Source organism: Gadus macrocephalus, chromosome 9 (assembly GCF_031168955.1).
Source record: "Gadus macrocephalus chromosome 9, ASM3116895v1".
Lineage (NCBI taxonomy): Eukaryota > Metazoa > Chordata > Actinopteri > Gadiformes > Gadidae > Gadus > Gadus macrocephalus.
The window spans coordinates 942,195-959,694 of NC_082390.1; the positions used below are offsets into that span (position 1 = coordinate 942,195).

The following is a 17,500-nucleotide window of genomic DNA, read 5'->3' on the forward strand; positions in this document are numbered from 1 at the left end:
GGTGTGTGCACCTCGGTGAGTGAATGTGTGCGTGAACGGTGAATGTGAGGCAGCATTGTAATGCGCTATGGGTGGCCAAAGGATAGAAAAGCGCTGTATAAATGCAGTTTGCATGCACTTACATTAACATGAACGTGTGAATGGAGGGAAGCTCTGTAAAGTGCTTTAAGTGACCACAGGTTAGGTCCACAATATAAATGTTTGGATGATTTTTACCTGGAGCAGTTCCCGCAGTCCAGCAGCCCTGCGTAGGATCTCTCGTCGTTATCGAAGAAGTACTGCGTCTGCTCGGTGATGCAGCTCTCCTTGAACATGGCGTCAGGGACCTCGTCCTCTGCCGACTCCACTGGAGGCGGTGGGGAGGAGAGAGAGGAGACACAGGTTCATAGGCACACTTCCCTGAAGGACTTCCAGGATCCTTTTGTCAGACACTAGTCATACTGACAATAACACTAGTAATACAAAAATACAGAAAAAAAACACTGAGAGCAAACCAAAATCAAAAAAAGAATAAGACAATTTCAAGCCGAGCGTCGTTCAGAGCCAGTGTATCAAAAGGGTTTGCCAAGAGAGATCTAAAAGAAGATAGTGATGAAGCCAACATCCTCAGACAGGTAATCCACGAGCTGAGGGGCCCCAGACAGGCAGAGACGGCGTCTCCTTTTAGTTGTCATTCTTAAAATAACAGCGAGGATGATGATGATGAAGCTGATGATGATGATGATGATGTGGTTGTGACTCACCGGCGTCCAGCAGGTTAGGCAGCGTGAGGCTGTAGAGCAGCTGCTGCAGAATGGACCTAGGGAAGGAGTACACCGCGTGAGTCAACACCGTACCCCACTGGCGCGCGGTGTCCGCTCGCCGGCCACATCTGTCCGAGAGGTGGCCGCCTGCCAGCGCGTCTGGAAGGCTTCTGAGTCATCCATTGTTTTGTTCCCTCGTCTCGTCTGGTCGGGACACTTTTATTGTATTCAGAGTGGCTCGCTTGTGAGTGGGGAGCACAGAGATAGGAGCATTCAACATGTTTTGAGCAGAGGTTAACGAGGGGATACGGGCCGCGGTGAGGAGTTTGAAGCGTCAGGGTCGGACAGCGACTACAGAGACTGTTATGACTCAGAGCATGACTCCTATAGAGACATAAGAGACGGGGCTATGACGAGCCGCCGGGACGCACCGAGCAGCATATGGTGTTTATCGCTATCCTGGGCCGACCTCGCTAGTGACTGCAGTCCCCCCCCCCCCCCCAGACAGTTCACACCCCGCCACTCCTTCAAAGACTCTGTAGCTCCACGATAGACGGGGACGTGTGCACCCATAAAGCGACATCTACCCCCGCCCACAGCCAGAACCACGCACCCCGCGCTACGACACAGGCATGCACTAATGAACACACGCATACACAGGGAAGACACTCCCACACGAACGCACGTGCAAACACTACACAAACACACGCACGCACGCACGTACACGAACACACACACGAGTGCCGGATCGGCCCTCACCAAGCAGCAGTGGAGGCCCACCAGCTGACACGGAGCAGGTCAGCAACAGTCGGCTGCAGGGAGAGAAAGCAGGAGAGCATTACCACCGAGCATCACCATACTAGAGCATTACCATAGTAGAGCATCACCACAGTAGAGCATCACCATACTAGAGCATTACCATAGTAGAGCATCACCATAGTAGAGCATCACCATAGTAGAGCATTACCATAGTAGAGCATCACCATACTAGAGCATTACCATAGTAGAGCATTACCACAGTAGAGCATTACCATAGTAGAGCATTACCATAGTAGAGCATTACCATAGTAGAGCATCACCATAGTAGAGCATCACCATAGTAGAGCATTACCATAGTAGAGCATCACCATAGTAGAGCATCACCATAGTAGAGCATCACCATAGTAGAGCATCACCATAGTAGAGCATCACCATAGTAGAGCATTACCACCGAGCATCACCATACTAGAGCATTACCATAGTAGAGCATTACCACAGTAGAGCATTACCATACTAGAGCATTACCATAGTAGAGCATCACCATAGTAGAGCATCACCATAGTAGAGCATCACCATAGTAGAGCATCACCATAGTAGAGCATTACCATAGTAGAGCATCACCATAGTAGAGCATTACCACCGAGCATCACCATACTAGAGCATTACCATAGTAGAGCATTACCACAGTAGAGCATTACCATAGTAGAGCATCACCATAGTAGAGCATTACCATAGTAGAGCATCACCATAGTAGAGCATCACCATAGTAGAGCATTACCATAGTAGAGCATTACCATAGTAGAGCATTACCACAGTAGAGCATTACCATAGTAGAGCATCACCATAGTAGAGCATCACCATACTAGAGCATTACCATAGTAGAGCATTACCACAGTAGAGCATCACCATAGTAGAGCATTACCATAGTAGAGCATCACCATAGTAGAGCATCACCATAGTAGAGCATTACCACTGAGCATTACCACTGAGCATCACCATAGTAGAGCATTACCATAGTAGAGCATTACCATAGTAGAGCATCACCATAGTAGAGCATCACCATAGTAGAGCATTACCACAGTAGAGCATTACCATAGTAGAGCATTACCATAGTAGAGCATTACCATAGTAGAGCATCACCATAGTAGAGCATCACCATAGTAGAGCATTACCACAGTAGAGCATTACCATAGTACAGCATTACCATAGTAGAGCATTACCACAGTAGAGCATTACCATAGTAGAGCATCACCATAGTAGAGCATTACCATAGTAGAGCATCACCATAGTAGAGCATTACCATAGTAGAGCATCACCATAGTAGAGCATCACCATAGTAGAGCATCACCATAGTAGAGCATTACCATAGTAGAGCATTACCATAGTAGAGCATTACCATAGTAGAGCATTACCATAGTAGAGCATTACCATAGTAGAGCATCACCATAGTAGAGCATTACCATAGTAGAGCATCACCATAGTAGAGCATCACCATAGTAGAGCATTACCATAGTAGAGCATTACCATAGTAGAGCATCACCATAGTAGAGCATCACCATAGTAGAGCATTACCATAGTAGAGCATTACCATAGTAGAGCATCACCATAGTAGAGCATCACCATAGTAGAGCATTACCACAGTAGAGCATTACCATAGTAGAGCATTACCATAGTAGAGCATTACCATAGTAGAGCATCACCATAGTAGAGCATCACCATAGTAGAGCATTACCATAGTAGAGCATTACCATAGTAGAGCATTACCATAGTAGAGCATTACCATAGTAGAGCATCACCATAGTAGAGCATTACCATAGTAGAGCATTACCATAGTAGAGCATTACCATAGTAGAGCATCACCATAGTAGAGCATTACCATAGTAGAGCATTAGGCTAGAGCACTACCACTGAGCACTACCAAAGGGCATCACCATAGAATAGCATTAGGATAGACAGCATTACCACAGGGCATCAGTAATATCTGAGATGGATGTATACATTCAGCACATAATAGCTGGATGCAAGAGAAAAATTTGATAGCAAATCGAAGTCCCAGACAAATGTGTGGAGAAAGAACAAAAATGTGTACGTTTTGATGCATGATGCAATGATGCAAGTTTTATTGTAATGCAAAGTTCAGGCAAAGAATACAAAACTAACTTTGGTTACACTTACAAATAATGTTACGTTAATGAACCATCAATTAACCTTGGCTAATGCAGTAATAGGCTTCATTATATAGCGTTATGGTAGGGTTAGGGTGAGAGGGATAGGGTTCTGGATCCACTAGACATCAGTTTACCAACCTGGACCCCACTACCCCACAGAGTGGGTCCATGTCTGACAGGGGGACCATGGTATATGTGTTATGGCTCACCACCTAGACCCCACTACCCCACAGAGTGGGTCCACGTCTGACAGGGGGACCATGGTATATGTGTTATGGCTCACCACCTGGACCCCACTACCCCACAGAGTGGGTCCACGTCTGACAGGGGGACCATGGTATATGTGTTATGGCTCACCACGTAGACCCCACTACCCCACAGAGTGGGTCCATGTCTGACAGGGGGACCATGGTATATGTGTTATGGCTCACCACGTAGACCCCACTACCCCACAGAGTGGGTCTATGTCTGACAGGGGGACCATGGTATATGTGTTATGGCTCACCACGTAGACCCCACTACCCCACAGAGTGGGTCCATGTCTGACAGGGGGACCATGGTATATGTGTTATGGCTCACCACCTAGACCCCACTACCCCACAGAGTGGGTCCACGTCTGACAGGGGGACCATGGTATATGTGTTATGGCTCACCACCTGGACCCCACTACCCCACAGAGTGGGTCCATGTCTGACAGGGGGACCATGGTATATGTGTTATGGCTCACCACGTAGACGCTTCGTAGGCCTGCTGCTGTCTTGCTGTCCTTCTCCGGGTCACAGACAGACTGGTAGTCGTACGTCTTGTTGAAGGAGTAGAGCGATGTGTTCACGAGGTTGATCATCAGCACGGGGTCAATTTCCCCAAAGAACTGACCTATCTGGACTCACAAACCCCAACACACACACACACACACACACACACACACACAGACACACACACACACACACACACACACACACACACACACACACGATCAAGACAGGGTCATACACACACCCACAGACACGATCAAGACAGGAATGTGTGCATACGCACACACACACACACACACACACACACACACACACACACACACAAAGGGTAAGGGTGGATTATTAAATGAACACAGTATAAGTATAGTATAAGAATACACACAGCATGTGTGTGCGCGCGTGTGTGCATGAGTGCTGGGAGCCTGTAACCCCAGTAAGAGCAATATGACAGTAGAATCGGGTCAAAGGTCAAACTGCAGATGCACCGACTAGAAATATATCATGAGGAGTAGACCAAGCGTCTCCCAGACCCCAATATATATGTTTCAATATATATTTTATATTGACAGGCTAGGATTCCAACAGCGGATACAGGATCCATTTCACACTACTAAAACCGACGGGAAACTGTGATCATGAATTCCTTTGATACTTTTCCAGCAGTATTTCACAACTGTATTACAGTTGTGTTCCCTGTGAGGCAACAGGCCCTTGGTAATATTCTAAGAGTTGAAGTTACACTTAGGTTTGGAAGGTTTAGTTTGTTTCATTTTGTCTTTAGAGTTCAGAAGTGGGCAACCCTAAATTGACGGTCATGATTCAGAAAGTAAAAGTTCTATTCAATTCTCCAATTAATATTTATCCCTTACAGGTTTTTTAAGCATTTGTAGAGCTTCAAAGCATGTGAAACACTTCTTGATTCATTATTAATACAAGCTGTTACCTAGTTTGATAAAAACAAATCTTGGCTAAAGGCAAAAGTTCAAATATGTGCACATCTGTTTTCGTGGGAAGGATGAGTCCTCGTCCAAGGGTAAAAATCGACCAATCACAGAGCTCAAAACGATCGAAACAAACAACAAATTTGTTATGGATGGTGAAACATCATAATTAATTAGCGAGCAAACCGCAAACTTATGTATTCCAGACATAAAAGGGATGATGTTGCTCCACAAATTAATGTTACTAATATTTATTTTGTTTCTTCAGTTGTGCAATAGCAAAAACATATTTTAATTGAAATGACATGTTTCATTGTGTGATATTTCACCGCCCAGTTTACACCACACCGCGATGGAGCGTGGGCAGAGAGCAGAGTGAGCAGGTGGAAGTATTCTCACCTGCGTGATGTACTCTTCCTGGTTGGACATGAGGAGGAAGCCTCCGTCGTCCAGGATCACACAGTCCACATGCTGCAGCCATACAGGAAGGGGGCGAGGCGTGTCAACACATGTTCCGTCACAGAACTCATAACACGTCCTTCAGAAGATGATCTTCAATCTGTTTTGTGTTTTTTCAAGAGTTGACTCCAAAAGTATTTCAATTTTGCTTTTACAAATGAACACACGGAACCACACAGATGGAAAAGGACCAACCCTTCATTGAAAAATTGTCTTCGAAAAAAAACCTGGCCTTGAATGAAACCTTCTTGTTCAACTTGTATTATTAGGGAGTTCATTTGAATGTTTTTAAGTATCTGTTACATGGGTGTGTTCATATTTTTAAGGGTGTATATCTATTATTTGTTGCCAGCATAGCCACAGGCCAGATGAAGTAACCCTTCACAGTAGCTTCCTCGCACACACGTCTGCCTGCCTGTCGCTTCACAAGGACACTTTGAAAAGAAAAGAAAGTGAAGGGAATCCAGAAGGCCTTGAGCCAGGCGGGCTCCAGGACTCGCTTGGATTGGTCTCTGGACACAAAAGGAAGCATCGGGCACTGGAGGAAACATGTTTAGAAACCACCACCACACACACACACACACACACACACACACACACACACACAATACAAACAAAGAGAAAAAAAAAACTTTGGTCGTTTCATGGCAAAAAGAATAAAGAAATAATAACAATTATACCCGCTCTGTACATCAGTGAGTTTCTTTACCCTGAAGATGGCAGAGTTTGAGGAATAGAACAATCACGAGAGTGTGTTTGCGTGTGCGTGCGTGCGTGTGCACCTTATCATTCTTCAGACAGCCACAGATTTCATCCTTACACTGCAGGGAAGCAGACGGAGAACGAACATTATCACATTGTTTTCACGTAATAATTTATTATCCATAGCAAGTACCGACATCAGGTACAACCAGCAACACTCCAAGACAAGGGGCCGATTTGAATAGACTCACGTTGACTTTTAACGTAGCACTGATGAAAGTGTTCATCCAGGATGTAACATTCAGTTTGACTCCCACCACTACAGAAGAGCCGAGAGAGGGGAAAACGGAGGCCGCCATAACAATGAAGCTCATTAATGCATCGGGTGAGGTTGTGGACCGAGGGGGGAGTAGTTTGGACCACCACAACAACAACACCAACCTGCGGGTTTGAGCTCAACCTGATGAAGGGTGAGATCCACTGCCTTGCTGACCAGAATGCCTGACTCGTAGCCAGACTCTCTGCTCCCTGCACCAGAGGGAGAGGAATTAAGATGAGAAAAAATACATCTTCATAAAAAAACAAAACGGTTCAGGTTGAAAAATAAATTGAATCCCACTGCGCATTAAAGCATTTGCGGTTAGGACTTATACGTAAAAATGTCAGAAATGAATCTGTGGACATGCCGTCCATTTTGATGGTTGCTGGCTAGCCGTCTGATGTTCGTGTTAAGAGCAAACATATGGTAATGTAGTCATGCAGGCCTACTGCACAGCTACACTCCGGAGGGGCTTGGAGCTCCCTGGTGTCTGCTGGATAGATTATAGGAGCGCTGAGAAGGGGGTCGCCATGAGTAAGAAAGAAAACAGAGCGGAGAGGAGGAACGCCACTATCAAAGAGGCCCCCAGAGTTTGATTATGGCCTGGTGAAATGCATCCCATAGAGAGACAGAGAGAGACAGACAGACATAGAGAGAGACAGACAGACGGACAGAGCGAGAGTTTTTTTTCTGGCAAAACCTACTATTGAAATACGGTGCAGTGAAAATGTATATCTCATTGTCCAGGGTTCTCTTGTAAAAGCTGGACTCGTATGTTTCAGGATTCTCATTCCAGTCTTCTCCAGCACTGAAACAGTTAAGAGCACACACACCCACATCCCCCACACACACACAAACACACACACACACACACACACACCACATAATGAGGACAGGCAGGGGATAAACGAATAACCCTGACAAAATGGGTATGAACTATGAAGTCATTAATCAAAGCAAATTACAACGCACACCTTGACACAAGCCTTATTTATAAATCCAACGTGTTGGATAGACAAAGTGTACACATCCATGCATCATTATCATAGGGTCGGGAGAATGAAGGATTTACAGCATCACATACCTGTTAGGATAGACTCTGGTGATCCCCCCGTCTGTGGCTACAAACCGGGCCATGATCCCTTCGCTGGGACATGGGAGAGGAGAGGGTGAAGTACATGTCACAGTCACACACAGACAGCACAGCGCATTGCATCCAGGTCCATGTTCAATTCTCACAGCATGAAGCTACGCCAACAAAGCACATCACGAGAACAGCATGTTGACATTGTAAAAAGTAAAGTCACACAAAGCACACAAATAAATGTTTGTGTTTCTTTGTGTGCTTTTAATGTACGCTAAGAATCATTCCAACTAATTTGTTTTCTCTGAAGGTTTTACCTTCTTCTGATTTCATTGGATGCTTCTCAGCAGGTAGCTCCCAGTGAAACACAACTCTGGTTCACTGGAAGTGTAAGGGAGCGTAGGATAATCACACACTCAATCCTTTGGTTGCCTGGTTTCAGCGTGATACGTTTTGTGTATCCTCCTTTCGGTTTCAAATGCATTTCATCGAGCCGATTGGGCCCTTTTGCGGTGTGCGGTGGATATCGCATATAGCCGTGAACTCACAGTGTCTGCTCCTTCCACACCTTGACCAGCTCTGCTGTGAGTCCCGCGTCCAGGATGAGCCTGTTCACCAAGGACACGTTGCCTGCGGGAGACGCACACACGGCCGTGAGATGCTAAACTGTTCACCGTGTCTTTTATGTCTTTGAGGCAAAATGTAAAAAATATATGTATACATTTCAATATTGTGTTTGAGCTGGAATATCCAAGATAGTTTAAGAGAGAGAAACGGGTATTTATATTAATGTAAAGACACTAGTTCATCAACATAGAATCAGCATATTTCAAAACAAGGAGGAATTGTTTCCATATTTCCAATGCCATTCCCAAAGGACTTTTCCGATTGAACAAACTGGCCTTTAAAAGGGGGCGATTCCTGTTGAAAGCTTTTAACGATATCATAACTCGATTGAATTGTCCTTCCACTACGGTCCTATTGACATTAGCGATTGTATGGCTGGCTGCTGAGATGAAGGGCAGGGATGGCCAGGGCGCTAGATGCATTAGCTAGATGAGGCTGTCTCACAGAGCTATGGGCGGGCGAGGTAAGATTCATTTAGCAGATGACAAGGCAAGTGAGTCATCTGGGAGGACAACAGCGGCACGCCCTTCCAGTAAGCCAGCGAGAGTCGATTTGAGCCGAGGTCAACGCTCCGCTCACCGGAGGACGACGTCAGTAAGTCTCAAGTAATGCGACGGCGTTGGAAACCGAAATCAGACTCTACGGTAGAGGACACAAATAGAGCTGGGAGGTTTTAGCACTGGGTGGACTTAGGTGGGCTAAAGGTAAACTGTATGGTCGCTTTGAACTGATTGGGCAAACTGTTGTGCACCAGTCTCCATGCTTACTCAAGAATACAAGTTGCATTGATTTTAATATTGACCGATTAGAGTGTTGTCGCTACTTCAACGATGGGGGGGGCTGGGAGGGTACATGCATGAGGGAGGGGGGACATGCATGGGACATAATGCAGCACTCACAGGCTTTGGGAGCGTCACTTTCAATGAACTCATTGAAGTCGATGAGGAAGTGTGTGTTGTTGTCCGAAACTTTCAGCTCTTTGCAGTACTCCCTGCAGACACAATGTTAAACAGTTTGGACTGTAAATAATAATAATAATAATAATACATTTCATTTAGAGGCGCCTTTCAAGACACCCAAGGTCACCTTACAGAGCATATGGTCATCATAAATCGTTTAAAAAAACAAGACATTGTGGAAAAAATAAATATATAAATAAATAAACATAATAAATAAAAAATAAATAAAACAAAAACAAGACAAAACAAAACAAACAAACAATCAAAACAGTGATCAGTTAGACGTCGTGTGCGAGTTTGAACAGGTGAGTTTTGAGTTGTGACTTGAAGGTTGTAATGGTGTCTGACTGTTTTATGTGTGGGGGGAGGGAGTTCCAGAGCCTGGGTGCTGAACAGCTGAATGACCGGGCACCCATTGTAGTGAGTCGTGATGTGGGGATACATAGTAGTCCAGCAGAGGTTGAGCGGAGGGAGCGGGAGGGAGTGTATTCTTGGAGGAGGTCGCAGAGGTAACTGGGGGCTAGGTTGTGGAGAGCTTTGTAGGTGAGGAGTAGGGTTTTGTATGGGATGCGGTAGTGTACTGGGAGCCAGTGAAGTTGGATGAGGACAGGGGTGATGTGGTCAGATGATTTGGTGCGGGTGATGATCCGGGCGGCTGAGTTCTGAATGATCTGCAGTCTGTTGATGAGTTTGGTGGGGAGTCCGGTGAGGAGGGCGTTGCAGTAGTCTATGCGTGATGTGACAAATGAGTGAACTAGGATTTCAGTGCTGGATTGGGTCAGTGATGGGCGGAGTCTGGCGATGTTGCGGAGGTGGAAGAATGCAGTCCGGGTGAGGTTGTGAATATGGGGTGCGAATGAGAGGGTGTTGTCCAGGATGACGCCGAGGCTCTTGACTTTGGAGGAGAAGGGTACTGGGTACTGGGTACTGGGTACTGGGTACTGGGTACTGTTCCACCTGCAGATACAGTATAATGCTGTATACTATTGAAGCACTCTCTCTGCTATACATTTTTATATTGTAGAGCAGATCTCTCTCGAAGTAAGATTTATAGCTGCTTGTAACTGCGGTACTTCATAGAAAAACAAAATGATGCTATACTGTAGGATATGAAACCATTGTTTTACCAATGCAATAGTATCTGATTATTCACCTGGGAGCAATGAAGGTGTGTCCATACTCTTCAAACGTGTCCAGTTGCATTGTTCCCACAGCTAAAAGAATTCCACATCACAGGCGATTATTGAAAGATGAATGATAAATGTATGCAGAATATAAGAGTTGCGTTAGATCGAAGAACAATACACTTGGGAAGATATTCAAGCACACACAGACTGTTACAAAACATTGTTTAGGACGAAAAATCTCCAGTCAGCGAGACATAAAACTGACACAAACGAGTATCAGGTCTCACACACACACACACACAGACAGACAGACAGACATCTCCTGTGAGCAAGGTTACATGCATCCACAAATGCAACCACACACACACACACACACACACACACACACACACACACACACACACACACACACACACACACACACACACACACACACACACACACACACACACACACACACACACACACACACGGGGTACTGGATAATGTAAAATAACAAAATCCTAAGAGAAAGGGAGGAAGGAAGGATTAACTCCAGGAGGCGCAGACAGATGAGGAGATGCAGAAGAGGGGACAAGGAGAAAGTCAATGATTTAAACACACCACAAAAAACCTGAAGATGTGAAACACTATCCTCCTACAGTATTATCTCACAGCGCTTTTATGAATACAACCTAGTTTATTGAATATCTACAGAACACTATAAAGGCTTATTAAAAGCTAGATTATACCTCAACTATAAACTATATATACTGCAAGGGAAATAGCAGTTGTCACAGTAGGTACTCCTGTCTTGACTGGGATTTCATTCTGTTTATAGGAAAACGTGTTTGGAATGTCTCATCTCAGTGAGCCCTTTATAGGTCTATCTCTTGTGATCTCCAACAACAAACCCCCAGGCCGTCCATTGTTCAGCCATCCCTACGTGGAGGAAGAGTGCTAGGTGTTGGGACCTTGAACAAAAGCCCTTCACATTAATGGGTTGTGTCTCCAGAACACAGAGCTGTTCTCAGACTGATCATCAAGACTAATCTGAACGGAGTCTGTTGCCGCCGTTCTTAAAGCTATACTTTAACTTTAAGCGGCCTGTAAAGACTTGGACAGTCTTTATGGCTCACTGACAGCCTCATTAAGGAGGAGAAGAAGTGCAATGATACACGAGCAAAAATCTAAATAAATACACTTCATGGTGAAAGTCCGCCAACTTCTCTGATAACTGCTCCATCAGCCGTTCGTGCTTTATGACACCACATTAAAGTTATAAAATGAAAGCACTCACACCAGATGTCTATACGTCGCTTTCCACTAATTATGTTCCTCGATCAAAGCAAAACGCCATTCTTCTCCATTAGCGCGCTCTCTCTCTCTCTCTCTCTCTCTCTCTCTCTCTCTCTCTCTCTCTCTCTCTCTCTCTCTCTCTCTCTCTCTCTCTCTCTCTCTCTCTCTCTCTCTCTCTCTCTCTCTCATAGTTGTTTAGTTGTTTCTTCAAAGTTACAGGCAATTAAAAATCCATCTATCTGGCGATGCATTCATCACAGCATCCATCCATTCATTATGTATTATGTATAAGATGGCATGCCTCATACATAGATATGGTGCGGTCCACCATACCCCTGGAAACGGGTCAAAGGCACGGACAGCTTCATGCAGTATCACAAAACAAACACAGTAGGTACTTGCCCCAGGGAGAAGCTGTATGCATCCAGCAGGGATCGACGAAGAAGAGGAGAGATGAAAGTAAAGAACCAGATTCAATCATTGGAGAAAACCACATCATTCAGTATATGTAGAGAGAGTGGGAGAGAGGGAGAGAGGGGTAGAGAGAGAGACAGAGACAGAGACGGGGAAAGAAAGAGACAAAGACAGAGACACTCATACACTTATACTCATTTGCACCAGCACATTCATTTGCAGGGTGCAGGGGCTTCTTTATGATGTGCGCATTAGCTTTAGCATTAGCCGTGGCTAAAGCTACCCAGGTTGCTTTGTTAGCGCTTGTTGTGAAGGGAGAGACTCGAGAGGATTGGGGGTTTGGATGAAGTCTGGGAATACGATACACTACTAGAGAGCAAATGAACAACGGACTGGAGGAGGGAGAGGGGGGGGGGGGGGGGGGGGGGAGCAGGACATGAATGATGCAAGGTATAAGAGGGGGTAGGAGAGGAAGGTGGAGACAGTTTTATAACCCGGAGAGAGAGGTGGGGGTACCAAGAAGGAGACAGAAGGGGGTTGTGAGTGAGACAGAACCCTAGTTAGGAGGGTGTGCCTGTTCCAAGGGGCGGAGCGTCTGTCCGGTGCGCTACGGGGGTAATACGTCTGCACCAAAGGGAAGAATCTAGAGGTGGAAGAGGGAGAACAGAGATGGAGAAGAAGGGAGGTGAGAGAGGAAGGGGGGGGAGGGAGAGGGAGCCGGAGATGTAGATAACAGGTCCTCTGACAACGCTGTGAAATGGGTAAACTGTCGTTTCACGGCTCAGTAAAAAGAGGTGATAATGAGCCAGTGGGGGGGGTGCGTGGAGTGTGCTCCGTCTCCTCTCACGAGCCAAGATGTCCGTCAAAGTGAAGTGGAGGTCAGGAAGGAAAGGGGCGGGAAGGGACGGAGGAAGGAGGGACAGAAGAAGAGCAGGAGATGAAAAAGAGCCAGCGTTTTGATTTAGGGTCAGGGGGGGAGAGCCAAGCATGTGTGGGCGGAGGGACAACTCTGGAGTCACGCTACGGTGGAGCCACTACAGTGGCCCCACTAAGGGGACTCTCTCTCTCTCTCTCTCTCTCTCTCTCTCTCTCTCTCTCTCTCTCTCTCTCTCTCTCTCTCTCTCTCTCTCTCTCTCTCTCTCTCTCTCTCTCTCTCTCTCTCTCTCTCTCTCTCTCTCTCTCTCTCTCTCTCTCTCTCTCTCTCTCTCTCTCTCTCTCTCTCTCTCTCTCTCTCTCTCTCTCTCGATTGTTAGCCGTTCAAAGTCCGGGGCAGGACACCTTGGTAGTGAGCCCGGTTAAGTCATGAGAGTTAGAGCAAGGCTTGTCTCGCTGACGGGAAAGCACTGGGTTTGACCACGTCTTTAGCATGCCTATGCTATAGACACTTATAGCACGACCGCATACTCACATTTGGCTTCCTCTATGTTGTTCCCCAGCTTGGCTTGAATAAAGTGTTCACTGTATTTAGGCAGGACAAGGGCAAGGCTATAGGGGAAATTAATACAAACAAAACACAGTGAACGGATTTTGCAATGCGACATTTGGTTAAAAACGGCAACCGGTTATCGCTACTAGGTAAGATGAGCTGACGGGTTTTAGTTTTTGGTAACTGCCATGCTCGTTGTATATAATCCAATTTGTCATATTTTGAAGATGTTGTAACAACAGTTCACCTGTAATCTGTTCCGTTTACCGGTCCCCAGGTGTAGGTCCGTACACCTCTGTCTATGTACCGCTGTCAAAGATTACACACACACACACACACACACACACACACACACACACACACACACACACACACACACACACACACACACACACACACACACCAATGAACCCCTCTGAGAGCCCCATTACTATTCAGTCCTGGGGATAAACAGGGTTCCCATGATGTCACGATAAGCAGAAGTTCAATGTTAGACGGTTGACCTTGGAGCCGTGCTACGGCACCTACTCATACATCTGGTGGACCTCTGGATCCCGGCGAGTTGACGAGATATTGTGTTAGCCTCTCGCTCACCTCATCCTGAGTCTTCACTAAGGTCTCAATGGTCTGCTCTCCTATCTCGCCGTCTATCATCATTCTCCTGATCTGGAGAGAGATACAGAGAGAGAGAGGGAGACAGAGAGAGAGAGACAGAGACAGAGACAGAGACAGAGAGAGAGAGAGAGAGAGAAAGAGAGAGAGAGAGAGAGAGAGAGAGAGAGAGAGAGAAAGAGAGAGAGAGAGAGAAAGAGAAAGAGAGAGAGAGAGAGAGAGAGAGAGAGAGACAGAGACAGAGAGAGAGAAGTGGGAGTGAAATCCAAACATATTCTAATAATAGACACACAAATACACACACAGTTGATGAGTCGAGGATGGTATAAGACCATGTTTGACGACTGGGTAGAGACAGAGGCAGATAGCTTCATCAGTGTTGTCAGGGGAGACAGGACATCTGTGTGTATTTGCGCAGTTACCCAACCGTTCCACATCTGCATCAATGAGTGTTGTGTCAGAAAACTGAAGAATATATTCATATTCACATCTTGTTTTCCCCCGCTGGTGGCTTTCGAACCTCTGACGACAAGGACACAGGTGGACGATGAGTAAACTGGTTTATTTTAGCGTTTGAATTAATGTTACACGCAGAGCAGGTGGTCCCTGTTGCTGCCCTGTCAGAGAGTGTGTGTAGTGACGGCTCGTTTATCCGGTTTGCATTGATTGCCCAATGCACCACAGGTGTGCAGCCTCAGCGAGCCCCAGAGTCTAATCAGCCTGACGCAGGATAGGTGAGGCCATCCACCACACGCACACACACACACACACACACACACACACACACACACACACACACACACACACACACACACACACACACACACACACACACACACACACACACACACACACACACACACACACACACACACACACACATACATATAGAGTGAGATAGAAAACAAAGAGTACCTCAAGTTTAACGTCATTCTCCAGCTCAGCATCCATTAGGTCAAGGGTCACAGGCTCCTGGAATTTAGGGTTCTTGTGGAAAGAAAATGGCGTGCATAAAACAACAGACATTATCACATTTCCACAAAGTACTATCTATCAGCTGGCAGATCAGTTGTTCCCCAAATGTAGCTCGCAGCGTGATGCTACAGCTTTCTATTGGCCGTTTTTGAAGTCCTCATCAACTGCAGTAAACCGCTGAACCCACCATCACTAGATCATCAGATGTGGGTTCAAAGCACAGAGCTGAATGCTCTGTCTTCTAAACGGTGTCCCTAATGGCGATTTCCTTTCAAATACCGACGAGCCCGGCTGGTTCATAAGCATATGCTTATGATCAATGCAGCGCTGGCTCTCTCCTGTTCTGTCTCTGTGGGTCTAATGCGCTCCAGGGGAGTAGGTACTGGAACACCGTGGGTTGGTCCGTGCAGCTGGGGACCCCCCTGACAACAGGTCGAGGACAGAGCTGCCGCGGCTGAACCCCTCAAACTGACGCTGGTGCTTGTTAACGTTCTCTCTTTAAAAAGCCTATGGGTCCCAGTTAAGTTTAATGATGGCATAAAATAGTAGGAGAAATACATGGCTCCTACCATAAAACCAGCAGCATATGCAACCCGATACACATTTGGCTTGAATAAAAACGTTTTACCGAAATTTTACTCGTTGGCCGTCAAAAGGAAATGGCATCAAAAGATCGTTGTGCGGTTGGGGCGTGTGGAGGTGACGGACGCTTTCATGTGTGTCGCTTTTCTCATGGGATGTATGTCAGTGTATTGCAAAAAAAATGAAATCAACATGTATACGATTTGGAATGGAAGAGATGGATAGCCGGCCCATCTGGTTCCATGCCAGCTCTAATTGAGTCTTTCTGTGAAGATCAATGCTGGGACTCGGGACAGCGGACCCCCCGCTGCAGCGTCGATACGTCAACGAGAACCCTGGAAGAGTGGCGGTCCGCGCGGAAAAATAAAAACACGTAAAAACAGCAACTTACATTAAAGTGTCAGCAAAAGGGAGAGTGTAGTCGGTGAGATGAAGAGTGATGAAGACGAGACCAGACCCCCAACGAAAAACAAGAAAGTAAAGAATAAGACATCAAGAGCCGTGGCGCGGCAGACAGAATCAAACATCAAACAGATGTGCAACAAAATGGAAAGAAGGGCAAGGAGGTCAGCACGGGATGGACAGCGTCCATACCGGAGCAGAGCAGAGGGGGAGGAAGAGTACATAAGAAGAAAGTCAAGCTGGGGATGGGAGGGAAGGGGAGGAGGGAACGGTAGAAACACAGACGAGGACCAGAGCAGGAAAGACGGACAAGAAATAGGTTGACCCTAAAGCCGCAGCACAACTCGAAGGGTTGTTTGGGTGTTAGATTAAAAAAGATGAGGCAAGACAAAGCGTAATCTACCGCAGAGTGCGTGACAGGGAGGTATCCAAGGTCATGGTACGTATTTGTGCACGTCGCCCTTTGGGGAGGCCGCTCTAGTGACTGACAGCTGTGTGTGTCTGTAGACAGACCTTGAACACGCAGCCCAGGGGAGAGGTGAGGGAATCAAACACCGCCTCACTCAAATCCTGCCCTCTTTCAATTGACATAATGTAAGTGTGTGCCAGCGTTTGTGTGCGATTGCGCATCAATGAGTGAGAGTGCATGTACATCTGTGAGTGAGTGCGTTTGTGTGAGCGCGTGTGTGTATGCGCATGTGTGCATGGAAGTTTTTATTCCAGTTTCCTTACCAAAAGTTGCATCGGAAAAAAGAGGAATTCAACAATGATTGCGCCACTCAAAGGTGACTCAAAGGCAAAGTTTATTCTAAGATTTCAAGGTTTACAGAAGCTGTATTGTTACCAGGGAAGCTGGCTATTTTTCTATTTCTACCTGGAAATCTACAGGCACTGCAGTAGAGACTACTTCTGCATCCACCTCGACAGGCTCACCTCATGGAAGCTGGCAGCGTACATATTACTGAGTCTGAGCTGCCTATGACGGATCCGCTTCTAGCACACAGAGAGTACAGAAACACTGTGGATGGCCACACATGCACACATACACATGTTGAACACACACACATGCACTCGCACACACACACCCACGCACACACCAACATAGCAACACACGCCCTCACACTCTTAAGGTGACGTGAGATTCCATCCATTATGTGTGTCACTGCCG

The 17,500-nt window shown here is 46.3% G+C and overlaps 2 protein-coding genes across 2 annotated transcripts in view; both read right to left on the bottom strand.

Annotated features, from left to right (window-relative positions):
• Positions 1-16,708, bottom strand: part of LOC132463963 (voltage-dependent calcium channel subunit alpha-2/delta-1-like) — a 19,927-nt gene extending 3,219 nt beyond the window's left edge. The window contains exons 1-18 of the mRNA XM_060060096.1: positions 16,322-16,708; positions 15,289-15,360; positions 14,356-14,427; positions 14,009-14,070; positions 13,744-13,820; positions 10,670-10,730; positions 9,457-9,548; positions 8,479-8,560; positions 7,931-7,993; positions 7,551-7,654; positions 6,969-7,055; positions 6,779-6,846; positions 6,608-6,646; positions 5,766-5,837; positions 4,398-4,550; positions 1,503-1,555; positions 744-799; positions 217-346 (exon numbers count right to left, since the gene is read on the bottom strand). Of these exons, the coding sequence (XP_059916079.1) occupies positions 217-346; positions 744-799; positions 1,503-1,555; positions 4,398-4,550; positions 5,766-5,837; positions 6,608-6,646; positions 6,779-6,846; positions 6,969-7,055; positions 7,551-7,654; positions 7,931-7,993; positions 8,479-8,560; positions 9,457-9,548; positions 10,670-10,730; positions 13,744-13,820; positions 14,009-14,070; positions 14,356-14,427; positions 15,289-15,324 (1,307 nt within the window). The 5' untranslated portion in view covers positions 15,325-15,360; positions 16,322-16,708. The remainder of the gene's footprint in view (positions 1-216; positions 347-743; positions 800-1,502; positions 1,556-4,397; positions 4,551-5,765; positions 5,838-6,607; positions 6,647-6,778; positions 6,847-6,968; positions 7,056-7,550; positions 7,655-7,930; positions 7,994-8,478; positions 8,561-9,456; positions 9,549-10,669; positions 10,731-13,743; positions 13,821-14,008; positions 14,071-14,355; positions 14,428-15,288; positions 15,361-16,321) is intronic.
• A 527-nt stretch (positions 16,709-17,235) lies between these two features.
• The window catches only part of pclob (piccolo presynaptic cytomatrix protein b), a 66,773-nt gene continuing 66,508 nt past the window's right edge, over positions 17,236-17,500 (bottom strand). The window contains exon 46 of the mRNA XM_060061539.1: positions 17,236-17,325. Within this exon, the coding sequence (XP_059917522.1) occupies positions 17,236-17,325 (90 nt within the window). The remainder of the gene's footprint in view (positions 17,326-17,500) is intronic.